A 23,484-nucleotide genomic window follows, 5' to 3' on the forward strand; every position below is an offset into this window, starting at 1 on the left:
GTGTCCCAGCCTCCCCCAGCCCCCTGTACCGCACCCCAGCTCGGCAAAATGGGGGCAGAAAGGAGTTCCAGGACAGAGTTGAGGAACGATGTTTAATTCTGGCCCTGCCCTGGAGAGGGAGCCGGCCCGGCCTCCAGCGCTCTCGGTCCCTGCCTCCTGGGGGTGGGGGGAGGGAGGGCACCAAGCTGCACTCAGCAGCTCCGACCCCCGGCACAGCCCCGACCAGGCCGCCCCCTCAGTCCCCTTTCCTGTCCGGGCCCAGGAAGGGCACGCTGGGGTACAGAGTGTCGGGGAAGGCCGGCCCTGGGCCGCTGAGCCTCTGGAGGTGTTGATAGACCAGCCCCGGGCTGGGGAGTGCCAGGCCCAGCTCGGCCGGCCCGTATCTGATCGTGCTGGTGTAGAGGCCCCTGCCAGGGGCCAAGTAACCCGCGTGGACCAGAGCCGGGGGGGATGGGGAATCGGGAGGCGAAGGGGGCCGGTGGAAGGGCTCTCGGGCCGGGTAGGAGGCTGCAAAGCTCCAGGGCCTCAGGCCCTCTCGCTTCAGGCTCCCAGCGCGGATGACCGAAGTAAACTCGGGCCTGGGGGCCGGGAGACTGGGCTCTTCCTCATCACTGTCATCCCCGCCTTCGCCACCGCCGCCCGGGGCCTCCCCCTGGCTGCTGCTGCTGCTGCTGCTGCTGCTGCTGCTCCGGCCGCCACCGCCGCTGCCGCCGCCTCGGGCTGGCTCCAGTTTGATGCGTTTGCCCCGAGGGTGGCGGGCCCCGGACTCAGGCTGGGGGGCTCCCGGCTCCCCCTCCACCTGGGCCTTGGGCTCTGGAAGAAAATTACCGCCTTACAGACGATGTGTCTTCAAAGCGTAAAATAAGGCCCCTCTTTGCACCTTCGAAGACTGGGCAGTACCAGCTCCCGGGTGCCCTCCGCGCCTTAGACCTGCTCTATATTCTAGGCCCCTCCCAGCCCTGAAACGCCCGGTTCTAAGCCCTGCCCCTGCCCCTCCCCTCCCGACCCTCCCGGTTCTAAGCCCCTCCCCTCCCGGCCCTCCCGGTTCTAAGCCCCTCCCCCGGCCCTGACTGTGTTCTACACCCTCTGGGACTTCCACCCTGACCGTCAGTCTGGGGTCTCCAGGGAGGGGCCGTCTCCCCCGGACCCTTCCTCTGTAGCTGACCAGGTACCTTTGATCTCAGGTTCTGGATCAGACAGATCCTCTTGGGGGCCAGTGCGGGGAAGCTGGAAAGCGTCCAAGACCACGTGGCTGCTTTCCACCTGACTGGGGGGGGGGGGGGAGGCGGGTGGTCAGAGGCCGGGATTCTTGGGCTCATAGCCCACTCGGGCCCTGGTTCTCAGAAGGGTGGGGGCCCAGCCGGGGTGACCCCTTTCCTAGGCTGTGGTCCCGCCCCCTCCAGGCAGTGGCTCCGGCCTTCCTCACCTGAGGATGTAGCTGACCCAGACCACGTGCCGCTCTCCTGGGCTCTTGCCACTGATGGCCACTGTGGCCACGGACTGGAGCCAGACGAAGCCCCCGGCCCTCTGCAGCCACCGGTAGTAGCCCGTCACCACCTGCCCTTTGTCCAGCACTGGCGCAGCGGAGCCCAGCCGGGATGGAGACACAGGGGAAAGGGGAGCGACCCAGAGAAATGGGGGATGCCAAGGGGAGGTTGGGGAGCCGCGGAGGCCAGAGCCAGACGGGGGAATGAGGAGAGCCGGAGAGGTGGAGAAGACAGAGCCGAGAAGGAAGAGAGACCAGCAGAGAGTCACAAACTCGGGGAGAGGAAGCTCACAGGGTTGGGGGGAGGGAAGGAGGGGCTACCTGAGGACCCGTGTGAGGGCAGAATGAGGGTGAACAGGCCCTAAGAAAGGCCTTCCCCGGGGCCTGGGAGGAACCCAGTGGCTTCCTGGAGCTAAGGGCCAGGGGAGGGGAAGAGGGGGTTCACGCACAGTCCAGGTGGCTCTGGCGGACTCCAGCCACGTCCTCCCCGTGGATAAACTGGTAGCAGCTCCGTCCAATCAGTTCCGAGGGGCCCACATCCATGTAGTCACTGATCCTGCCAGGGTCCAAGACAGTGAATGGGGATGAGACCCCATTGGAGACCCTCCTCCTCTCCGACCCCTGCCTTCCTCTCATCTCTAAACCTTTTTCTTCTACCTCATTGGCCACCTCACAGCCCTAGCTCCTTTTCTGTCAGCCACCTCCATCTTTCTCTTCTCTCCCTCCATCTCTTCCTGTTGCATCATCCCTTTCTTTCCATCCTCTCTCCATGTGCAGAATCCTAACCTAAAAGTTGGAAGGAGGGGCAGCTGGGTGGTTTAGTGGATGGAGCACTGGGCCTAGAGCTGGGTCCTGGGTTCAAATGTGACCTCAGACAATTCCCAGCTGGGTGACCCTGGGCAAGTCACTTGACCCCCCCCCCCCCCCTCCATTGCCTAGCTTAGCCCTTACCACTCTTCTGCCTTGGAAACAACACACACAATTGATTCTAAGATGGAAGGAGAGGGTTTAAAAAACAGTTGGAAGGGATCTCGACAGCCATCTACTCCAATCCACACCTGAAAAAAACAGATGTGACAAGTGGCCGTCCAGTCTGCATTTGTTGGTGGGTTTTATGCCCCATTTGGGGTTTTCTTGGCAGAGATACTGGAGTGGTTGACCATATCCTTCTCCAGTTTATGTTACAGACAAGGAAACTGAGGCCAGGAGACTTAGGTGACTCCCCCAGAGGCACAGCTAGGAAGGATCTGAAGCCAGATTTGAACTTGGAAAGACGAGTCTTCTTGATTCCAAGCCCAGGGCTCTATCCACTGTGCTACCAGGCTACATAGAGACATTCAAGGAATACTTCCTGAGGCATCCTGTTCTCTTTTGGGACGGCTGTCATCAGTAGGAAGTTCTCTCTGATATCAAGACTAAATTTGCCTCTTTGCACTCCTTGTTCTTGGGCTTGCCCTTTGGAGCCAGATAAAGCCCTTCAAAATACTTGGACACAAGTATGCTTTACCCCATGAGTCATCTCTTCTCCGGGCTATCTATTTCCTGTTCTTTCCATCAGTCCTTATGGCATGGACTCAAGGACCTTCGCCACGGTGCTTGGTTTCTTCTGGGTGCTCTAGCTTATAAATGCCCTTTTAAACCTGACGCAATCAGAACCGAACCATTCTAACCTCTCCATTTCTCATCTATCTCTCCTTCCATCTCTTTCTAAAGGACTATTTAAAGCCTCTCGGTTTCTATGCTCAATATCTCCATTCTCCACCCCTTCCCAATTATCTCTCTGGCCCCGAATCTCCACAGACCACTTCATCCATCCATCTATCTCTTTTCTTTCCTTGATATCTCTCTCTCTCTCTCTCTCTTTTTTAAACCCTTACCTTCCATCTTGGAATTTACACTGTGTATTGGCTCCAAGGCAGAAGAGTGGTAAGGCCTAGGCAATGGGGGTCAAGTGACTTGCCCAGGGTCACCCAGCTGGGAAGTGTCTGAGGTCAAATTTGAACCCAGGACCTCCCATATCCAGGCTTGGCTCTCTATCCACTGAGCTAGCTGCCCCCGCTATATCTCCTTTATCCATCTCATCCTCATCTCTGTCCTTCAGATTCATTCCAACCTTTCTCCCAGTTTCTATAAAAATTAAAAAAAAAAACCTTGCCTTCTGTCTTAAAAAAAAATACTGTATTGGTTCCAAAGAGTGGTAATGGCTGGGTAATGGGGATATTGACTTGCCCAGGGTCATACAGCTAGAACATATCCAAACTTCCCATCTGTGGGCCCAGCTCTCAAACCCTTGAACCACCTAGCTAGCTGCCTCTCTCTTCCATCCAACACCACCTATTCATTCTTTATCTAGCTCCCTACCTCCCCCTTTTCACTTATCACTTCTCTCCCTCCTCCATTTCTCTAGCCCATCTCTCCATCATCACATCAGGTTTCTTATTAAGATTACTTTCATCTCTCTTGCTAAGGGTAAAGTCCATTATCCACTAACGTCCACCTCATCTTCCATTTCTCATTTCCCTGTTTCCCATCTCTGCCTTTGCCTTCCCTCCTTCCCTTTGCATTCCTCCTTCATCTTTCCTACTGTCCCCATCGCTGGGCTTTCCATCGCTTCTCTCTTCCTTTCCCACCATCCGCCTGCCTTCCTGTTTCCTCCATTTCCCCTCGCTCTAACCCCACGCCCCCTCTCTTCAGCCACTCTGCCCGGCTCCCCAGCTTTCGTCCTCCCTTTTCTCTGCCCAGCCTGTGCTCCACCCTTCTCACCGTTTCTCAACTCCACACCGCACCCATCCCTTCACTCCCGAGTCCTCCCACCTGCTCTCACAGGAGATGATCGTCAAAGCCAGGCTGAGGCGGAAGACCAAAGTATGGCCGTGCAGGGGGAGTTCGCTGAGTGGGGCTGGGGGCAGGGTGTGGCCCAGGGCGACGAGACCCAACACTTGGCCCCGGCGGGTCGTCAGCAGCTGGGTCCGAAGCCGGCCAGTCACGTGAATTACCTGTGAGATATTTGGGACACACAGCTGGGTGGCAGAAGGATACGGCCAGGATAAGTTCGGAGCACTAGCCTGAAGGGCAGCGTCTAGTTTTTGAGCCCCTTCCCTTCTGCCTTAGAATCCATACTGTGCATCGGTTCCAAGGCAGAAGAGCAGGAAGGGTTAGGAGATGGGGGTGAAGTGACTTGTCCAGGGTCACCCAGCTGGGAAGTGTCCGAGGCCAGATTTGAACCCAGGACCTCCCATCTCTGGGCCTGACTCTATTCATTGAGCCATTTAGCTGCCCCTTGAACCTTCTGTTACCTGGAGCCAGAGAATCAAAGTGATTTTGACTCGTAGGGAATGGAATCGGGAATTGAAACGAGGCCTGTGGACTCCAAGTTCATGACAGTATAGCTGGATGGAGGGACCACGTCCAGGGACAGGGACCAGAACTGGGCAGAAGCGTACAGCTGGGTAGACTGATCATCAGTAGAGTGAGGAAGCACAGATGGACAGAGGAGATAATGGCTAGGTGGCAAAGTGGGTAGAGTGCTGGGTCAGGAAGACTTGAGTTCAAATCTGAATTCTGACACTCATTAAAGTGACGCTGGGCCATCTATTTAACCTTCTTTTACCTCAGATTCATCTATAAAATTATTTGTAGGATTTAGTTCCAGGAGGCAGCTGGGTAGCTCAGTGGATGGAGAGCCAGGCCTAGAGAAAGGAGGTCCTGGGTTCAAATGTGGCCTCAGACACTTCCCAGCTGGGTGACCCTGGACATGTCACTTCCCCTCCATCGCCTAACCCTTCCTGCTCTTCTGCCTTGGAACCAATATTGATTCTAAGATGGACGTGAAGGGTTAACAAATAAAATCAGTCCCTACATCCCCGGGTCCTGGGGATCAGATGAGCTGATTATAAAGTATTCAGCCCCGTGCCTGACCCACAGCAGACACCCTGTAAAGGTTAGATGTGTAGCTGAACTCTGTATCTTACGGAGATGGCGCATTATTCTTTGGGCGTCTATTTGTATAGAAAAGTCCTGCTCCATGTCTATATTATATAGCTGAGGGATGCACAGCATCTGGGCTATGAGATGTCCAGCCAGGCTGAGGACCGGAAAGGGTGGAATGTTTATGTCCTGGGTGCGGGGGGGGGGGCAGAGAACTGGGGAACGAGGGACCCCGAGGAAGCACTGGGAGCCAGTTTAGGGCAGGAAGGAGCCAGAGCTGGCTCTAGAGGGCTCCGCACTCACCTTGTATCCTGAAGCCTTGAGATGCAGCCCCCTCTTGGTGAGTGTGGATTTCATTCGAATAAAGAAGGACCGGTCAAGAAGGCCAGGCTGATTCCGAGGAGTGAGCACAGGAGGCCCCAGCTCTGGAGAAAGGGTTTGAGGGGAGGGTCAGAGAGACTGGACAGTGAGAGCCTCCTTCCCCAGTCCCCAGACTAAACGCAGACCTCCTCCGCTTCCTACTGTGGTCAGCGAGGGCTCCCACGTCCTGCAATCCCGCCCGGCAGACTCCTCAGAAACAAGGTCACCCTCCTGGGCAGTCACCCAAAGATTGGGCCGGTGCCATCTCACCCAAACCCAAATCCAGGGAGCTGCGAACTAGGGGCTGAGCTATGTGGTCATTCAGAGCAGTACCAGCACAGACAATCAGCATAGCCCATGATGCACTCACTGGAAAGTGTGCTACGTTTGGAGACAGAGGACTGAGTTCAAATCCTGATTTGCCTCTTCCTATATGCCTGTGGACAAGTCATTTAAGCCTCTTGGGCTCAGTTTCCTCATTTGTAAAATAAAGATGACGATGGATACCTGCTGTCCCGGGATCAAGGACATGAGAACTCTTACTGAGCAGACTACAGAGAGGAAAATGCCTTTTAGACCAAAGCTAAGCTGAGGGGAGGTGCTTTATGAGAAAGGAAGATGACGGGTTGGAGTAAAAAGGGGGATGAATTTGCAGCTCCAGGCAGATCTCTGCTTCTTACTAGCTGTGTGACTTTGAGCCTGTCTCTTCCCCTGACTGGCCTCAGTTTCCTTCTCTATAAAATGAGGGGATTGGATCATTGCATCTCTAAGGCTCCTTCCATGTTTAGATCCTTCCTATGATGCCCTCATCATAGAGCATCTTGGGCTCACTAGTTCCTTCTCCATGAGAGCTTTAAGCCAGAGGACTCCCATTTACAAAAATTGGACTTAATTCAGTACTCTGGATCACAAAGTGAAACATAGCCCAGACAATGCAGTCAGCGTCCCTCCCTTCCCTTGGGAAGGGCTCTTGGGGTGAGTTACCCGTCTCTGGGGCCTCAGAGTTGGAGGAAGCTGAGGAGGAAGAAGAGGATGAAGAGGGGCCATAGAGTGGTGCCCCAGGCCCAGGGGGTGGGGCCTTCAGCCCAAGCTGCTCCAGTACCTCCGAGTGGTCCCCGGGATGCACATAGTCAAATACGCTGCTTCCAGTCAGCTCCACCTGTGGGTGACAAGGGGGTTGGGGTAGGGAGGGGAATTTGGAGATGATCACTTGTTTGCCCTCTGAACTGCTGCAGGACAACAGTGGGGAAATGCATGGGTATGGGATAAAGGGGAATCCTTCCCCCGTCAGGCAAGGAGAGGAGAGAGTGGGAATATCATTTCATCTTCTGTGGAGACCCTCAGAACAAATCTCCTTCATGGTCCCACCCTCTGTGTCGCCTGCCCCCCACCCAGAGAACCCCTCTCTCCCTGGGGAATTGAATGTATTTTTTTAAGGAAAGGAGAAATGGATGCAGAAGGAATCGCTTCTTCTACATAGTCTGACTTCCCTCTCTTTCTGTCTTCTAAATGGACTTTGAAGTCCCTCCCCAACATTGAATAAGTGATGTAGAAGGAAGATGTCAGAGACAGGGGCCAGGGGTCCCCCACCAGGCCCTTGGGAGGAATAGGAAGAATGTCAAATAAAATATCTGGGGGCCTGGCAGGAGACACAGGACAGAAAGGCCTGGATGCCTTGGGAATGTGGCTGAAGAGAAGAGTCTGGGGGCTCTCAACACCCAAGTCTTAACTGGAAGGGAAGGGGCTGAGGTCCCCAAAACCTGGATCCATATGAGGGGAAGGGGGAGGCCAGGAGAAAGGACTGAATTCCCCCCAGGAAGAAGATAGGGCAATTCAGGGGTATGGTCGAAGCTCTGGATGCCTTCACCTCCCATGCTTACCTGAGAGAGGCCCAGATAGATGGAAACTGTCTCTGAGATGTAGAGAAACTTGCCCTCCTGGTTCAAGGCGAACACGAACCCGTCCAGTGACTGGGGTTTTGGGGAGAGACCTGGAGAGGTGAGCTAGGGACCCAGAGGGCTGGAGCACACCAGCTCCTCACCACCTCCTCCAAGGAGTCTTGGAGGTAGATGAACTACCCCATCAATGCCCCCCCCCTCCCACCATGGTAGACAGCTATTCTGGCTCTGAGGGCTCTGCTAATGAGGTTGAAAGTGAAGAGAAAGGGGTGAAAGTAGACCGGAAGAGGGACTTGGCTTGTCTCATCCTGCATTTGGAGGTTGGGGTGGGGAGAGGGAAAGCTCAAGGGTCCCTGGCAGGGGTGGGGACCTCACCTGAAGAATGTGGCCTCCCAAATGCTGTTCAAAGAGGTCAGTGAGGAAGGCAGAGCTCTCTCTCCTTCCAGGAGCGCCAGAGACTGAAGAAAGAGAGCAGGGGTGCAGTTTATCCATTCATATTTCTGGCTGCCTGTCCCCCTATCTCTACCATCTGGGTGCCCCATCACCCCTTACTACTTATTTAATCTTGGGCAAATCACAAAGCTTTCCTGGATCTTTGTCTCCTCAGTTTAGGATGAGACATTGGTTTAGAGGAGACCCGAAGCTCTTTTTAGTTTAGAATCCCATGATTCTCTGCCCTCAGTTCAAATTCTGTCTCTTTATTATCTGTGTCAGTGAACCCCTCCAAGCTTCAAATTCTTCCTATTTGAAGCAGAATCTGGGATGGGAGGCCCTTCTGGCTGGAAATCCCATTTTCTTGTGCTTTCTGAAGACGATGCTTCCCTTGTCTTTTACCTCCAGTCAGAGGAATTGCCAATGCTGTCTTCTGGGGCCAAAGCCCCTTTCTGGGGTTTGGTTAGGAAGTCCATTAGCCTAGGACATAGGCACACACACACACACACACACACACACACACACACACACACCCCAAACCACAGTGACACCCAGGCATGGATGCAATGGAAAGAACTTTTAACTTGGAAGGCTGGATTGTCTTGCCTCATCCTTTTGCTCTCGGTCTTTATTTTTTAAACCCTCACCTTCTGTCTTGGAATCAATACTGTGTATTGGTTCCAAGGCAGAAGATCAGTAAAGGCTAGGCAATGGAGATTAAGTGACTTGCCCAGGGTCACACAGCTGGGAAGGGTCTGAGGACAGATTTGAACCCAAGACTTCTATCTAGACCTGGCTCTCAATCTCCTGAGCCACCCAGCTTCCCCCTACTCTCAGTCTTAAGCCAGTGTCTCTGGGCCCTGCATTTCCTATCAAATGACCCATCATCCTATGATCTTGGGTCACTTGTACACTTGTCAGGCAAGGCATCAATTGAACACACTCAAAAAACTCCCCCAAACCAGACAGCCAGATATTAGGCAATTCACCCCCCAAATCGCCTCATTCTCCTCTCCCAAAGAACATGAGTAATTTCGCTATAGAGGCGCCAGGCAGTCACACCTTCTGCCGCTCCTGTCTTTGGGCTGCGGCTTTCAGGACCAAGGTCAGGGACCAGAGCCGAGAACCTGATGATTCAGAAACAATCACTCAAGAGAAAACCTCCCGTGAACCCGCGGCTCCCTGGCTCCCCCAAGAAGGAGAAGGTGCAAGGGGTCAGCAAAGCCTTAGTGATTGTCCAAGGCCAGAAGCCTCTTTTCCCCCAAACTGGAAGAGGGGTGAGGACAGGAGCAACGTCCTCACCAGCCTGGGAAAGGGATGAAATGAACTTCCAAAGGCGAGCTGCAATCTTTCAGGACACGATAGCTTTTCTGACGTGGAACCGAGGACTAAAGCAGCCTGTTCCCCAGTTCCCCAAAATTTACTATTTGGAAAGGGCCCAACAGCCTTTCCCTAGTCCCTCCCACCTCCCACCTAGATCTGGACCCAGCCCCCCCTTGCACTCTAGATCTTCCTGACTCTCATGGGACCTGAGTGTTCTCCCCTCACCCCCAATCCTCCTTCTACCAAGGCACTAACATTCCCCCACTGGTGGCCAGCTCCCTCCCCGGGCTCCCAGCCTGGGTGCAGCCGGCAGCAAACAATGCCTGGGGAGGGAGGGGGGGCCCAAGCTCCCAAGCTCACAAACAGCTCCCCCTGACAGACAGGGGAAACAATGCCTTCCCCGATAATTGTCGCAATTTTCTCTGTCATTTCCCTTAATTCTCTCATTTTTCCTTGCTGCAAATAACCCCTTGGGTCAGACAGAGCCCGCCTATAATTAAAAACGTTTAATGGGGGAATTAGAAAGCTGCTGGCGGGGAGCTGGGAGGAGGGAGAAGGAGGATCAGGTGCCTCCCCTTCCCCCAAAATAATTCTCCACTCCCAGTCCCAGACCTCTGCTCTTTTCCCAGGCACTGAGCAGGGGAAGGGCATCTCCTGGGAGGTGTCCAGGTCTCATTTCTCCCTCCCCAATTTATCCTTTTCTGTCTTCCCAAATCACTCTTCTTCCCCACTCCCCAATTGGGTATCCTCCCCTCCCAGTTCACACCCACACTTTTTTTTAATCTCCAACCCACCCCTCACTCCCACCTCATCCCGTCCTCCTAAAATCCCCTCCTTACTCGATTCTCAGCTTCACTTATTCCTTGCTCTGTCCCCCACTGACATCTCTCCTTGCTCTCCCAGGCCTTCCTGCTCCCCTTATCTCTGCTGGGTCCCCTCAGGCCTCTCCTACCACCATTTTTATCTCCACAATTTCACTGCTCCCATCATTCCTGTAGAACTGCCCTCACTTCTCTCCCCAACTCCTTTCCAACTTGTCTCTTCTTCCCCAAATACCCCACTTCTGTTTCCAACCTGCCATATTCTGATTTCTCCCAGAGTTCCACTCTCACTTTCAATCCCCAGCTCCTCTTTCTTTGCCTAGACAATCCCCAGATATACCTCTGGCCTTCCATCTACCTACACCTGCCCATTCCCCTTCTCTCTGCACTCCCCCATCTCTTTTCACCATTTCCAGAATTCCAATATCTATCCCTTTTCCAACTCTCTCCACCTTCCTCAACTACTGTCCATTCCTCTGTCTCCCCACATCTATTCTCTCCCCTTCTATTTTATTCTTCTTCCTTTTGCTCATTCTCGACCTTACAACTCTTTTCCTCCCTTCCCTGACTAACTTCCCAATCTTTTCCATTCCTATCACTTCCCTTTCCCCCAGATTCTCAACCCACCCCTTCCAGGAATGGACTTGGATTGTGGTACATCTCAGGTTCAGATACCTCCTTCCCCATTTACTAGCTATGAAATCTTGCTTGTAAAATTGCATAAGCTCTTGGAGTCTCACTTTATTCCACTATAAAATGCAGATAATAATGTAGCCTACTTCCCAGGGGGTGTTAAGAGGATGAATGGAGATATTATATAAAATGATTTGTGCACCTTCAAGTGCTGTATGTATATACGTTTTAGTAATTATTATTGTTATTTCGAAGACCCCACTTCCTCCCTATTCTTGCCCACGCCCATCTCATCCACATTTTATAACAAAAATAACTTGGATTCATCTCGATGCTTTGCAAAGCATTTTACAAATATGATCTCATTTGATCCTCATGGCAACCCTGGAGGTAGCTGCTGTCTCTGTTTTACACATGAGGAAACTGAGGCAAACAGAGGTTAAGTGACTTACTCAGGGTAACAAACTAGGTCAACTTTGAACTCAGGTCTTCTTGACTCCCAACACTTTATCTTCTGTGCCACACATATGCCTCCAGCTATGATAAATTTTCCCAGAATCTTCCCCCTCACACTTTTCAATCTCCCCACTCCTGAACTTGTTTTTTTTCTTTTTTGCTACTCATTCCTTTTTATGAAGTCTCTTTGCTTCCTTGCTCTTACCATCCTCTCCCTAACTTTTCTCCCCCAGATCCTCCCTTCCTTGCCCTCCCTTGTTCTCCCTCCTGTCTCCACCTCTCCATCAGCTAAGCTCATTCTTCTCAATATTTTACCCTCACTTCCCTCTGTCCTCAGACCCTGAAAGGATCCAGACAGGTTGGATATAGGTTGAATAACAAACACCCGGTGTGAGTGAGTGGACATGGAAGGAGGAGCAAGTAATGAGCCCCCTCTCCAGAGATAACAGGGCTAAAAGGTTAGAGCTGGAAAATGCCTCAGAGAGCACCTAGTCGCTTCATTGATGGGGAAAGTGGAGAGGTGGATGAGTTAGCCCAAGGTCATACAGGTGGTAAATGGCAAAGCTCAGGTTCCCACTCAGAACCTGTGACTCCAAGCCAGGGCTCTCTCCATTTCACCACACTGCCTCTGAGCAAAGGAGTCCACTCCACCAAGGACCTAAGCATCCAGAGGGCTCAACCTCTCTTTCCCTGTCCTAGCCCCTCCAATCCTGCCCATTCTGCTCCAGATTAAGAAGTGGAGGGAGGGTCTCTGAAGACAATCAGACACTCCCCCTGTCTCTGTGCTTGAGTAGGGTGGCTAGGACAAGGCAGAAGTAGTCTCAGTGTCTGGAACCCAGCTCCCTCACAACAGTACAGGGCACACTTGGTATTCCTCTCGCTCCCTCTGGCTTGTCTCCACCACAGCCGGCTTGGGGATGGGAGCTGCATCTTTAAGGAGGCTCAGCTTTCCCCACTTCCCCCAGAAGGGGTGTACTCAGATACCAGAGTCTTCCTGCTTTTGGGGACAGATAGCAAGGGGAACTGAGATGGGGCACTGGGATGCCTGGGTCCTGCCAGCTGCAAGGACATGGAGCTGGCAGCACATTTACCTTCACCCCCCCAACTGGGGGGAGGGGTGTATGGTGATGGCAGCCAGCTCTGAAGATCTCAAAGCATTTTTAGCCACTCCCTCTACCTACCATTCTCCCCCCTCCCATTCCTTCCCCCTAAGAGACTGCAGGGTTGGAGGAAGGACAGTGACCTGCCCCAGAAGTCAGAGAAACGTGTTCAGATTGCAATGGAGAGGAAGAATATTGTCAATTTCTTCTTTCATCTTGTCTCTCCGATATGGTGACCCTTTTTCAGAAATAGGACCCTCCCCATTCCTCTAAAAAAAAAAAGCTAAGAGATATCTGAGAAATCCATCCTGACTAGATCAAAGGATTATGAAACTGAGGTTCAAAAGGGAAAGGACTTGTCCAAGGTCACACAAGGAATCGGTCAAAACCAGAACCCAGGTCAGGTGACTCTCAAACCAGGATTTAATTCTCTAAAGCAATCTATTACTGTTCTCTCCTTCCTCCCCCCTCCTCCCACATTTACTTTAGGTCAGGGAAAGGGAAGGAAACAGGGACAGAGAAAAGGGAGACTGAGGGATAGAGGAGAGAGATTCAGAGAGAAGGGAGACTGAAGGATGGAAGGGAAACAGCTGGGGGAGGTGTGTGAAATAGGAGAGGCTGTGGGGCAGAGAAGAAAGGGAGGAATGAGTGATAGAGAGCAAAGAGACTGAGGGATAGAGGGAAGAGAGCCACAGAAAGAAGGGAAATAGAAACAGAAGCTGAGGGACAGAGAGAGGGGAGGCTGAGGCATAAAAGGGAGATTAAGGAATAGAACAAGGAGAGATAAGGAGGGTATAGGCACACCTGAGAGACAGAGAGGAATCTGAGGTGCAAAAAAAAAAACAGAAAAGGTGGAGACAAGGGGAGGCTAAAGTATAGAGGGAGGAAGGGAGAGAGAGATCTGAGGAATACAGAGGAGAGGCACTGATTGGCAGAGGGGACACTAAGGGATAGAAGGAGAAACTGAGGCAAAGGGAGAGGAGAGCCAGAGACATAGGGAACTGAGGAATAGGGGGTGAGAGTGAGCTATAGGGAAAAGGCTAGACTAAAGGATAGAGAGAAGAGAGAATGAGAAACAGGAGACTGTGACAGAGGTGGGGAGACTGAGGTACCCCGAGGAGAGAGAGAGAGGCCCAGGGCCTGGGAATTAACATCTCCATCTCTCCCCCTTCTCCCCTTTCCCTGCTGCCTGTTGCACCAACGAGCCTAATTGCAGGCACATTAAGTCACATTGGCCTCCTGGAGAGCTGGGGGTCGGGTGGAGTGAGGCTGCCGGTAAAAGGAGGCTTCTTTGAAGCCAGCTTTCTCGCTAGACTCCCTGTGGTCCCAGAGCTGAAAGGTCGCTCGTTTTACCCTTTCCGCTCCCGCCTGAATTTTTCAGGTCTTGGATTCTCGGAGCCTGCAGCTTCTCTCGCCCAGAGCCTCACCCTCCCTTCCCAGGAGAAATTCCCACCCTTCCCCCTTAAGATCCTGGTCTCCGGCAGCAGTCAGAGGCAGGTCTATCGACAAAGGGGGAAACTGAGCTGCAGAAGAGCCCGAGCAAATCGGGGACTCTAACTGGGGTAGCCTGACTCCGAGCCCCGCCAGCCCCTGGCATCCCGGAGTGTGCACACTGTAGGTGGGGAGCGGGAGGAGGACTCTCTCCCTCAGAAGACGAGGATGGGGACCAGAGAGCTCGGCCTTAGAACGTCAGGGACCTGTCCTGGACCTTCTTTGTGATCTTGGGCAAGTTCCAGGCCAGCTGACGGTCTCAGTTTCTCTCTGTGAAATGGGAGCCTTGAACTGGATAACGGTTCTAGAAGGTCGCTCAGGCTGAGAAACTGGGCATCCACTCCTTCCACCAGGAAGCCAGAACTCCTGGGTCCTCCGGAGCTTAGGGGTGGGTGGGGGAAGCCAGAAAAAGAGCCCAGGCGCCCCTCCCTCGCCCGCGCTCCCCCTCCCCCGGCTCCTGGAGACAATAGACAGATGTTTATCCGGATTTCCAAGCGCACGCTCGGCGGCGGCTAATTCCCGGGTGGGTAATGACTGTAATCAGTGCTCGCGGTAATGCCGGATTCTCTAGGCGCTGGTTAATTTGCGTAATTACAGCCTTGGAAGCCGCATTATTTAAATGGCGATTTATCGCGGGCCTAATCAATGCTATTTTCTCGGCCCCCCACCATCCCCTCCCCTCCCCTCCCCTCTACTAGGTGGTGTGGGAACCCGGGGCTCGGCCGGGCTGGGATTCGAGCGCCTGGGGCCGCCGGAAGGATTTGTGCTCCTGGCGGATTCCTCTGCCCACATCGCCGGCCCGATGGAGCCACAGTTGGCCGCCCAGTTCCAAGCAGCACTCCACTCCCAGGGTGAAAGAGAAGCCGAAACTTCTGGGTCCCGTTTGTCCCACGGCAGAGTCGGGCACTCGGGAGCCAGGGTTCCTTGGGGGATACTGATGGGCTGAGAACTCAGACCCTGGGCGCTCTCCTGGGCTTCTGGGGCCTTCAGACCTGCGCCATGTCCTCCTGTCATGGCTGGACTCAGATGAGGGCTTTCCTTCTGGGAGACGCTCGGCCTGTACTCCTGGGGCTGGGGCAGGGCCAACAGGGCCTCCCCCCTCGGAAGGGCTGGCCAGAGGGATGCTAGGGTGCTGTTTGTCCTTCCTACTCTCTACTACCCTCTCTGGGCCGGGTCCAAAGACCCTAGGGATCCCTTTGTCTTTGGGCACAGGGACCCCAGGGGGCTCCTTCCCCATCTCTCAGGGAGGTCAAAGAAGCCCGGGGTGCTCTCTTTCCTCTTCCCCCACATACTTGGTCCTCCTTCCGAGTCTAGGGGCTCAGATCCTGGTCCCTTCCAGGTTACCTGGTGCTGGAGACAGGTCGGCTCGGGGTGGAGTCCAGGGTGGGTCCCCGAGGGCTGCGAAATCCCGCAGGCGGAGGTAGGTGATGCTGAGCCGCACGATGGACGCCTTGTCCAGCTGGCTCGTGATGGCGCTGGGCAGGGGCAGCGTCTTCGCCAGCTCATAAAATTCGAAGTTCTCTTTGCCCCGGCGGGAGCGGGCCGCATTCCGGGACTTCTCCTTCCGCAAGGCCTGCAGACTGCAGGGGCGGGTGAAGGATCACCACCGGCCCCTGGCCCTCCTTCCGGGGCCCAGAAGTGGGCCTCTCCGGGGAGGAGACCCTGACTGGGGACCCGGAATGCGTCTGGTGTCGGGGAGGCCCCGGGAAGCATTCCAAATGAGAGAGGACAGAACCCCAGAGGGAATCCCTCCCTTTAGGCTGCGGGGCCAGAACAGGGCGGGGGGACACTCTTAGGGCGTCGAACCAGAGCCCCGAGTAAGAGTTTTCCCGTCTAGAGTCGCGGTCAGGACACCGGGGGACAAAGCTGAATGGAGGCGCATTGAGTGCTAAGAGTTTGACCCTCCAGAGGACCGGGACAGAACTCGGGGTGAACATTCTCCGTGGGAGACAACAGAATCCTGAGTGAGAATCCCACCTCTGAGGGGGTGGGTACGGAACTCTGGGGGAGAATCCCTACCTAGTGCTGGGAGGGGCCTCAGGGAGAGGCGGGTCTTGCTCACCAGGGCACAGGCGGGGCTTTGACCAACAGGCCCTGCAGGAAGTCCCACTCGACGCTGACGCACTTGACCTCGCTTCCTGAGAAGGGGGCCGCCATTTCTGCGCCCCACAGCCTGGCTGGGGCTTGGGTGGACTCAGAGCGGGGGGCGGGATTCAGGGTCCTGGGCACCTGCAGTAGGAGGAGAAAGCAGTAGTTAGGACCCATCAGGAACCCAGGAGTCCCCAGCTAGCCGCTGCCTTATTCCCTCCCCCTCCAAGCACAAGCTGAAAGAGGCAGTGTTGGGGGGAGGGGAGGGCGGCGCTCAGGAGCTCCCGAACTCAGGCCTCCGCTGAGTTGTGAGCCCTCGAGGTTCAGAGGCCAGAACGTGATTAGCCTTGAAAATGGCCTTCCGCAGCTCACGGCCTCAGTCTCCCCCTCCGGAGGACTACGCGCCTGCAACCCCATTCCACCTGGGAATGGTCGAGGTGTCGAAGGCGCTGGGCTTTTCCTTGGACCTGCCACCCCTTCCAGCCCCCAGGCTCCAAGGACTCCAATAGCCCCGACTCGCACCTTCCCCGGATCCCCTAGTCCTCTTCTTCCTCCTCCTCCTTCTCCTCCTCCTCCTCCTCCCTAACCAGGCGAGTTTCTCTCTCCGAGACCCAGGCGGCTCCTCTCCCCGCAAGCAAGCCCGCGTGGGGCCGCCAGCGCGCGCGGACGTGCCCAGCCTCCCAGTCCTCAGCCGCCCGCGCCGGGCCGGCTCCCGCATACCAATGGGGGCTCACGCGGCGCGCATACGGATCGGGACCGGCCCGCGCCCTGCATACCAAGCGACGACCCCGATAGAGCAGGCGGCGGGAGCTGGGGCTTTGGCAAATGGAAGGGGAGCCACTCATCCCAGGACCTAGACGGCCCAAGCCTCCCACCCTCCACCCTGGAGCTCCAGCCAGCTGTATTCCCCTCCCTGCCAAGTGTTCTGCCACCCCCTTACTGCCCGGATTTCCACCCTCTCTCATTTCTCCTTGTCCTACTGCTGCCCTGGGGAGATCTCGAACCTGAAGGGGGGGGGGGGCGAAGGGAAGACACCTGACCTCCTTCGTGGGGTCTCTAATTCCCACCCCCACTGCTGTCTCGAGAGAAAGCCACGTGTCGTGGGCACAGCGACTCCAGCCCCTCTCCCCAAATCCCTCCACCCCCCTCCCCGTCCTTTCCCCCTAGGACTTCCTTAGGCTCCCTCGCAGTGAGTCTCCTCAGGATCTAGGAACGCCTTGCCTCCTTTTCCTCCAGGGCAAGATGTCCAGCCCCCTCCCTCTTCGGTCTCCGCCTCTGCAAGGACCAAGGCGGCCGAGCTCGTCTGGCTCTCAGACTCTGTGTTCAACCGCTCCCCTTCTTCCCCTCGACCCAAGCGTCCAGCCTCCAAACGTCTTGAGGACCGAGGTGGCTGTGCTCCTCTCTTAGACTTCTCAGAGCTGAGTTGTCTAGACCCCCCCTTTCCCTAGAACCCAAGTGTCTGGGTCCCCTCTCTTAGCAGCAGCGAAGTGTCCCGGTCCCCTCTCTCCCTGTGACCCAGACTTCTGGCTTCCCTCTCTGCCCCGGACCCAAGTGTGCAACTGGCTGCCCTCCTCCAGCCCTTCCCCTGGAATTACCCGGCTCCATGGCAGTCGCCCGCCTCTGGCTCGGTGTCCCGGGGGGCTCCGGATGCAGCGCTGTATCGGTCCGGCCAAACAGGGAGGCTGGGGGCCGCTCCATAGGCCCTAAGGCTCCCGCCGGGTCCCGCGGAGCTCGGGATGTGTTCACACCCCGAGCTGGCACCAGGGCTGCTTCTCACATGGAAAGCCTTGGACATCGCCAGCTGCCGGGCTGGGCGGGGTTTCCCAGAGCCCCGCCCTCAGGAGCCCTAAAAGCCCCATTACCTCCTCCCCCGACGAGAACCCCCTTCCCCCAAACCCGCACTGTGTCAAGCTTCACAGCAGAGGAACGCCCCCTCAGGTTCCTCCCATTCAAGTATCAAGGAGGCTTGCCTCCCACAGAACGTCTCTAAACCCCCTTCACTTTCTCAGATGCCTGGGGTCCCCCCAGAATATCCCGGAGTCTGCCCCCTCCAAACAGAGGCCTCCTCCACACAAGTCTGATTCCCTGAAGCTTCTCCTCTCTCCAAGAGCCTCTGAGTCCTCATAAAATGTCTTTGAGCCTCCCAAAGAACGACCCTGAGTTCCCAGAGCAAGTCCCAGAGCATTCTCCCCTCATGGAACCTCCTTGAAAACCCCCATTAAAAAACCCCCAAACCAACTCTCTGAGCCCTCAGAGCACCGGAGCATCTTTGACCCCCCTCCAGCGTCCCTGAAGTCTAGCCTCTCCCTTCATAAAAAGTCAGAGCCCCTCAGCATCCTTCCTCTCTTCTCGTCAGCCCAGTAGAATCTCATTGCTAGTCTACAGCTAGCCCCTGTAAGGGCCAGACACCAGGGGGTGAGGCCCCTTTCCAGACTCCCACCCCGAAAATACCTCAAAGTCCCACACTCGGCCCCCTAATCTCAGAGACCCCACTCCAGTCTCTCCTCGCCTCTGGGAAATTCAGACCAGCTCCTTCGGTCCCAGGGAAAGTCGAACCTTTCCAAAGGAAACGAATGGCTTGGAGAGGTGGGCGCTGTCCAAGTGCTGAAGCCTTCCGCCTGGAACCGAAGGGCAAGGATAGGTAGCTATCCTCTTGGTACCCTGAGAGAGACAGTCACGGATGGCAATTCTGCCACTTGTAACACGACAGGAGTAGAGATGGGCATTCTATTTTGTAAGGTCTAGTCTCCCAGCTCTGTAATCTGTAGGTTGTAAAGACCCTCCCAGCTGTGACGATTTCTGTTTTAGGGTATTATCCCCCTCCTCTCCCCAGCTCTGACCTCTAGTCTTAGGGCTCTCTCAGCTCTGACATTCTTGGTTCTGAGATCATTAGGGTCTATGAGGCTAACCTTCATGGTCTGAAATCCTTTCTGGGAGATTCTTTTCAAAGCGAGTGGCCAGAAAGAAATCTTAGTAGGAGATTACAGAGCCATATGCCTAAATAATCACTCAGACTCTCAAATTTTGGCTCGTGCTCTCTCTCTCTCTCTCTCTCTCTCTCTCTCTCTCTCTCTCTCTCTCTCTCTCTCTGTCTCTCTCTCTGTCTCTCTCTCTCTCTCTCTGTCTCTCTCTGTCTCTGTCTCTCTCTCACTCACTCTTCCCCCCTCAATATCATGTCCTCTGTAGCCCAATCCTCACAGTTCTTGCCTCCAGGTTGTTCCTTGGCCCCTCCCCCAGCTACCCCTCTCTCCCAAGTGTCTCAACTTGATGAGCTATCATCATAAGGAGAGGTAGAGGAGGAGACTTCTGCTTGGCCTTAGGAGGCAAGACCAGGAGAAATGATAATAATAGGTAATATTTTCTATAATACAAGTTTGCAAAGCCCCCTATATATGTTATCTTATTTGAATCTCACGGCAACCTGGGGTGGGTGTTATTGTGATTCCCATTTTACAAATGAGGAAACTGAGGCCCAGAGACGCTAAGCGACTCACCCAGTGTCACAAAGCTAATAAGTGTCTGAGGCCATATTTGAACTTAGATGTTACTGACTTCTGTTGAGAAGATTCTTGTTCAGGTACAGGTTGGACTGGAGGGCATCTCGGTTCTTCCTGCCTTTGAGGTTCTGCGAGTGAGTGCCCTGCCCCAACTCTCCCTCCTTGACCAACTTTTGTTTACTAGTTCTGACCCTCAGCTGCCTAACTTACCCAGAGAAGGAATGGAATCCAGATACCTACCACTTACGTGGTATAGCTCTGGTGTGAGCTGGGGATCCGTGTCTCTCTACCCAGAATCCCAGCGGGTTAATGAGATTAGTCTTTTCTGAGCCTTCAGAACTAGAGCTTCCTAATCTCTCCCCTCTGGAGCCTCTAAATGTCTAATTCACTGGAGTAATGAGGGGGGAACAGGGCACAGCCTTCCTTTGTATATTCGATGACAAGATCCTGGATCTTAATATGGCTCAGAAAGACCTGAATTCAAATCCTGATTCAGACATTTATTAGCTGGGTGATCCTGGACAAGTCACTTCACCTCTCTGCCTCAATTTCATCATCCGATGAAAGGAGATAATAATGGGATCTACCTCCCAGAGTTTTTATGAGGATCAAATGAGATATCAATTGTAAAGTGCTTTGCAAAGATTAAAGAGCTCTATGAATTCCAGCTATTATTATTATTATCATCATCATCATCAACATACCTGGGTTCTGACTAGTGACTTTCCTCTATAGGCCTCAGTTTTCTTACAGTGATGAAATGGTAAAATAAGGGTTTTAATTAGAATTAAAATCAGAGGCCACATAACATGGCAGACCCTGGGTTCAAATGTGGACCCAGATACTTCTTAGCTGTGTGACCCTGGGCAAGTCACTTAACCTCCACTGCCTAGCCCTTACCACTCTTCTGCCTTGGAACCACTATACAGTATTGATTCTAAGAGGGAAGGGAAGAGTTTTTAAAAAACATAATTGGTAAACATTTAACAAAAGAAATAAAAAGAAAATAGAGTACAGATCATCATATGTGATTTTCTAAGAAGGGGGCATCTGCAGAGATCCTTATATAAGGTTTAGTGGGTCCCATTACTATTGGAGTTTCACTGAAATTGAGTTGAGTAGACTAGATGATCTCTGAGTCCCCCATCCCCTCTAGGACTTATTTTTTAACCCCTCACCTTCCATCTCAGAATCAATACTGTGTATTGGTTCCAAAGCAGAAGAGCAGTAAGGGTTAGGCAATGGGAGTTAAGTGACTTGACCAGGGTCGCACAGCTAGGAAGTGTCTAAGGCCATATTTGAACCCAGAACTTCCCATCTCTAGACCTGGCACCCTTTTCACTGAGCAACCCAGTTTGCCTCTTGTCCATGACTCATGACCCTCCTTTATTTTTCTTTTTTTTTAAAACCCTTACCTTCCATCTTGGAATCAATACTGTGCATTGGTACCAAGGCAGAAGAGTGGTCAGGGCTAGGCAATGGGGGTTAAGTGACTTGCCCATGATCACACGGCTGGGAAATGTCTGAGGTCACATTTGAACCCAGGACCTCCTGTCTCTAGGCTCTCAATCCACTGAGCTATCCAAATGATGACCCTCCTTTAAATGCAGCTACACTGAGTGAGTTCTTTTCTTCACTTACAGACCCCCTCTCCGTCAATTCTCTCTCAATTCAATTTAGTTCAGCAAACATTAAGCACCGACAATAGGTGAGATTGTAGTCTAGGAAATGGGCATCCCAAGAGAAAAATAGTATCTTCCCTGTAGGAGTTTGGTGGGTGGAAACAACATGTAAACAGATCAATAAAAAACAGGGTAATATGAAAGAGAGAAGGGAGGAGGAGGAGGAGGAGGAGGAAGAGGAAGTTCAAGGAAAGCTTCAGGGAGGGATTTGTACCCAAATAGTGCCTTGAAGGGAAGAATTCTACATATGGTGAGGAAGGAGAGCTGGCATGAGGGACAGCTTTTGCAAAGATCCAGAGGCAGGATAGGGAATATTTATCTCAGAGAACAATAGAAGGCCAGTTTGGTAATAACACAGTTTGTGAAGAGGAGTCCTGTGAATGAGGCTGGATTTTGTCTTATAGGCAATAGGGAGCTACTGATGGTTTTGGAGCAGAGGAGAGACCTGATCAAATGTGGACCATAGGAAGATTATTTTGGCATCCTTCAAAGCTCGGCTCATGCATCATCTCCAGTGGGAAAATTTTCCCACTTCCCTTAGCCAACAGGGTTCACTTTCTCATCCTCAGATGGACATTTACCTGTTTCCTTGTGGCATTCCCTGGTGGAATGCATATTCCAATGCACATTTAGGACAAGGACTGTCTCATTTTTGTCGCTGAATCTGCAACACCTGGCACAGTCCCCCCGGTTCAGAACTGCCACTTAATAATTGCTTGTTGTTGTTAATTGACCACTGTGGGGAGGATTGATTGAAGAGATTAGAAAACCAATGAAATCAGTACTACCTAGCCCAGAGGTAATGGAGGCCTGAACTATGGCAGTGGCTGGAGAAATAGAGATGAGGGGACACACTGGAGATGTTGTTGAGATAGAACTGCCGAGATTTGGTCTCTGGATGATGATGAGGGCAGAAGAATCAGAGGATTCTGATGTTGTGTGCCTGGGGGATGAGAGTATGCTCAGTAAAGCTTGAGCTGGTATTCCCTTGGCTCCAGGCAGTCATAGCTCTCCCCCACATGGACTGGGAATTCCAGTGCCTGGACTCACCTCCTACAGGGTTCCGGAGTCCATCTCTCTCCCTAGGACAAGCCTCTTTCCCAAGTTGCCCTCCCTGAAATTCCTAAGGAAACATGCTTATTCCTTCTGCTCCTTCCCCCTCTACTAACTTAGCTCCATTCTTTCTTCACCCAGAAATCCTTTTTCTGACCCCAAATACCCCCCCTTATTCTCCAAGATAAATGGGAAGGAATTCACAGAACTTTAAAAAATAGGATCTGTAGCATGTACCATCAGAGCTGGAAGGGACAGTCAGATCACGCAGTCCAACCTCTTCATTTCACACAGGAGGAAACCAAAACTAGGTGACAGGCTCAGGGTAACCTAGGTACTAACAAAACAGATTTCTTGACTTGGAATCCAAGGAGCAAACCCTCTTTCCATGGCACCCTGCAACCTCTAATAAGACCTGGATTTGAAGTGAACACGTTACTTATTATCTCTGAGACGGCTGACCAGTTCTAGTCTTTTTGGGATCCTGTTTCCTCTTCTTGAAAATGAAGGGGATTGCCTTAGATCATCTCTATAGTTCTTTTGTGGTCAAGATTCTATGACCTACTCAAGTTCCAGGCCCTACTCTCTTCCCTCCCACCCCACGTTCCTCCAGTGACTCTGCTTTTTCATAGCCCATCACCCTCACTCCCTTCACAGAAGGCTTCTTCAGATGCATGTGGGCACAAGGCTCTTTCCTGTTTACAAAGAAGTTTCCCAGCCATTATCTTGTTTGATCCTTAAAACATCTCTGTGACGGAAGTGAGGAAATTACATTGCAAACTGTGAAGCACTTGATAAATCTGAGTTTTTGATCTTGTCTCTGATGCTAATGCTGTTTGTGGCAGAGAGATCCTATGAAGAACTCGATAAGATCGTCTAAATCAAATCAGTAATCCCTTCGATACTCAGTCACTTCAATGCAGATGTGGGAAAAGGAAAAGATGGGGAAAGAAACAAATGGGTAAGTGTGGGTCAGGACAAAACCAAATCTACAATGACTTGTAGATTATACAGAAACTCCATGGTCCTATGCAAAGTGCTCAGCATTATGCAGTGGTATTATTATTATTAGCACCAACTGATACTACAAAAGATGGCACTGATTATATTTTAACAAGAAAAGACATTCTTGGTATGGGAGTTATCTCTGAGTCAGCTGTCTATGTATCATGAATCATGGACTGAGTTAGCAGCTCTAAGATAAGAATTTGCAAAAAATGAAAACAATTCACACATA

General features: G+C 52.9%; 1 protein-coding gene across 1 annotated transcript; it reads right to left on the minus strand.

Moving 5' to 3' along the window:
* Positions 1 to 78: 78 nt before the first annotated feature.
* NPAS1 (neuronal PAS domain protein 1) lies at positions 79 to 17,790 on the minus strand. Its single transcript, XM_056796264.1, has 12 exons — positions 17,611 to 17,790; positions 15,990 to 16,156; positions 15,272 to 15,507; positions 8,047 to 8,129; positions 7,654 to 7,743; positions 6,758 to 6,932; positions 5,717 to 5,838; positions 4,301 to 4,482; positions 1,936 to 2,042; positions 1,427 to 1,574; positions 1,173 to 1,267; positions 79 to 813 (listed from the first exon to the last, which is right to left on the minus strand). Exons 2-12 carry the CDS (start codon positions 16,082 to 16,084, stop codon positions 236 to 238), a joined length of 1,911 nt encoding a protein of 636 aa, XP_056652242.1. The 5' UTR covers positions 16,085 to 16,156; positions 17,611 to 17,790; the 3' UTR covers positions 79 to 235.
* Between the last annotated feature and the right edge of the window lie 5,694 nt (positions 17,791 to 23,484).

The sequence above is a fragment of the Monodelphis domestica genome, chromosome 4 (assembly GCF_027887165.1).
Source record: "Monodelphis domestica isolate mMonDom1 chromosome 4, mMonDom1.pri, whole genome shotgun sequence".
NCBI classification, from domain to species: domain Eukaryota; kingdom Metazoa; phylum Chordata; class Mammalia; order Didelphimorphia; family Didelphidae; genus Monodelphis; species Monodelphis domestica.

Excerpts from the sequence above, each read along its gene's own strand:
- NPAS1 (XM_056796264.1), bottom strand. The coding sequence starts at position 16,084 with ATGGCGGCCCCCTTCTCAGGAAGCGAGGTCAAGTGCGTCAGCGTCGAG. Across the intron at positions 15,508-15,989 it reads AAAGCCCCGCCTGTGCCCTG|TCTGCAGGCCTTGCGGAAGG; the intron begins GTGAGCAAGACC and ends CCGCCCCTGCAG. Across the intron at positions 5,839-6,757 it reads CTCTGAGGCCCCAGAGACGG|AGCTGGGGCCTCCTGTGCTC; the intron begins GTAACTCACCCC and ends CCCTTTCTCCAG.